The 2,115-nt window shown below is 44.1% G+C and overlaps 2 protein-coding genes across 6 annotated transcripts in view; one reads left to right on the forward strand and one right to left on the reverse strand.

Annotated features, from left to right (window-relative positions):
* LOC121920437 overlaps nt 1-2,115 on the forward strand; it is a 196,008-nt gene that overhangs the window by 110,507 nt on the left and 83,386 nt on the right. The gene's annotated exons all lie outside the window — the stretch shown is intronic.
* LOC121920312 (hydrocephalus-inducing protein homolog) overlaps nt 1-2,115 on the reverse strand; it is an 87,501-nt gene that overhangs the window by 54,381 nt on the left and 31,005 nt on the right. The window contains 1 exon segment of the mRNA XM_042447447.1: nt 1,328-1,478. Within this exon segment, the coding sequence (XP_042303381.1) occupies nt 1,328-1,478 (151 nt within the window).

Here is a 2,115-nt window from a genome sequence, read left to right on the forward strand (position 1 = left end):
TTTACCGGTGATACATTCAGATGAAGCAGAGGGCATTTAGAGATAGGTGACACATTTGGATGAAGCAGAGGACATATAGGGATAGGTGGCATTCCCTATCATTCACGTGAGGCTAGCATTCACGTGAAACTGCAACCAGGAAGTGGCCTCCTTCTTCACCTCGGAAGTGCAAAGGGAGGAACTGCAACTGGCCTCATTGTACCCGTGCGCTGGCCAGCTCTAACCACCTCTTGGTTTTAGTCCAAACTTTGACTCCTGCCACACTGAACAAGTTGACAATGCTTTAACTGTCATAGCTCCATCCTATGGAACCCTGGGATTTGTAGTTTATTGTGGCACCAGAGCTCCCTGGCAGAGAAGGCCAAATATCTCACAAAACTACAGATCCTAGAATCCCACACAGCATTGAACTATGGCAGTTAAAGAGATATCAAACTGCATTATTTCTGCAGTGCCAATGCAGCCTTTCTAAATTTATTTTGATGACAGAATTCAGTACCTTGGATAGTTGCTGGCCATTACTCGCCATTGGCTTGTGCTTTCAGAAAGTCCCTGCACTATCGTTTCTCGGCCTTTCGGCTAAGATCAAAAAAGTCCTGCACCCAGTCCTCCTAACTATTGAGTGCCCTATGAAAGAGTTGTCCTGTTCTAGGCAGAAATAGCCATTAGGCCACCCTTCTGGAGGGGTCCCAGAAGTTGTGTTTGATTTGCATTTCAGTTACTAAATTCACTCCCTCCAAGTCTACAAACAACATAGAACAAAATGATAATATTTGCACCATTCTGAATAAAACTTATGCATACAAAAACCCTACACAAAAGTGCCTTATATTAAGGAAGTGTGCTGGCAAAAATGTGGGTATTAGGAAAAGTGTGTACTCAGTACCCCACATTAGCTGAAATGCGCGTGAAAAAGTATCCAACTTTCCACATGGGGATTTCAAGGAGAGAAAATACAAGCTGATAGGGAAATAGGAAAGAATGTATTTAAGTGTTGTAAAGAGAAGAAACAAAAAAATAGTAGAATGCAAGAGAGGAAATTTGCTTTGGAGGCAGGAAACCAGAAGGGGTTGTTCCTTGTGAAAGGCAGAGTTCTGCCATGAGCATCCTGCTCACAGCAAAGGAGGGTACAATAAACGCAGCATGGAAAGGCAGTTTTAAAGGAGAGCAGATGGAAGGATCCTACCCCCCCCCTCATCACCACCTCTGTGTGTCTGTGTGAATTTAATTGTGTTTTGTTTGATTGATGTCCACCTTTCTCCCAGCACAGGGCCCATGGCAGCCTGTCCAAGGACCTTGTGCAAACAGTTTCCCTTTCCCCACTCACCAATCTCCAGATTAGCTGCCTCCTGCTCGCTTTGAATTTTCTTCTGCTCTTCATAATACTCCAGCACTTCTGGGGGCAGCTTCTCTCCAGGGATGCGAGGGGGCAACAGAAGGATATTATGAGTATCGTAGCCCTTCAGCTTACGTAGTATCTGGAAGCAAGGGGGAACAAACAGTGGTCAAACAACGGGCTGGCCCCAGTGACCATAGTTTCAGCAGCAGCCCTGCTGGGTTTGACATCTTCCCATTGAGATGCCACCTCAGGGAGCTTCTCTGTATGAAACCAGCCCCTGAAGAGCAGAGGAGCCTCCGGTGGGATCTTTCTGGGCTTTTGGCACAGTTCACGTGTCTACCAGGCAGGGTAAGAATTTTTGTTTGGACAGAACAAAACCTTGAACTAATTCACTGAGGGCTTTGAATAAGGTGATGCACTATTCACATTTGTTGTTACTGCTGCTCTTGTTTTTGTGAGCCTGTTTTTAAAACTGTTTTTAATTCTATGCTTACTTGAATTGTATTATAACTTTTGTGTGTCTTCACAGGTAGCAGCAGGTGAGAGAGTGTTGTTGGAGGCATGACTTCAAGTCAGTTCCAAAGTACAGCAACCCTAAGGTAAACTTCACAGGATTTCTGGGACATGGTTTCTTCAGATAAGGTTTGCTGTTGCCTTCTTCTTCTGAAGATGGGAGAGGGGGACTTGCCCAAGGTCACCCAGAGGGCTTTTATGGCCAAGCAGGTAATAATAATAATAATAATAATAATAATAATAATAATAATAATAATAATAAT

Source organism: Sceloporus undulatus, chromosome 1 (assembly GCF_019175285.1).
Source record: "Sceloporus undulatus isolate JIND9_A2432 ecotype Alabama chromosome 1, SceUnd_v1.1, whole genome shotgun sequence".
NCBI lineage: Eukaryota > Metazoa > Chordata > Lepidosauria > Squamata > Phrynosomatidae > Sceloporus > Sceloporus undulatus.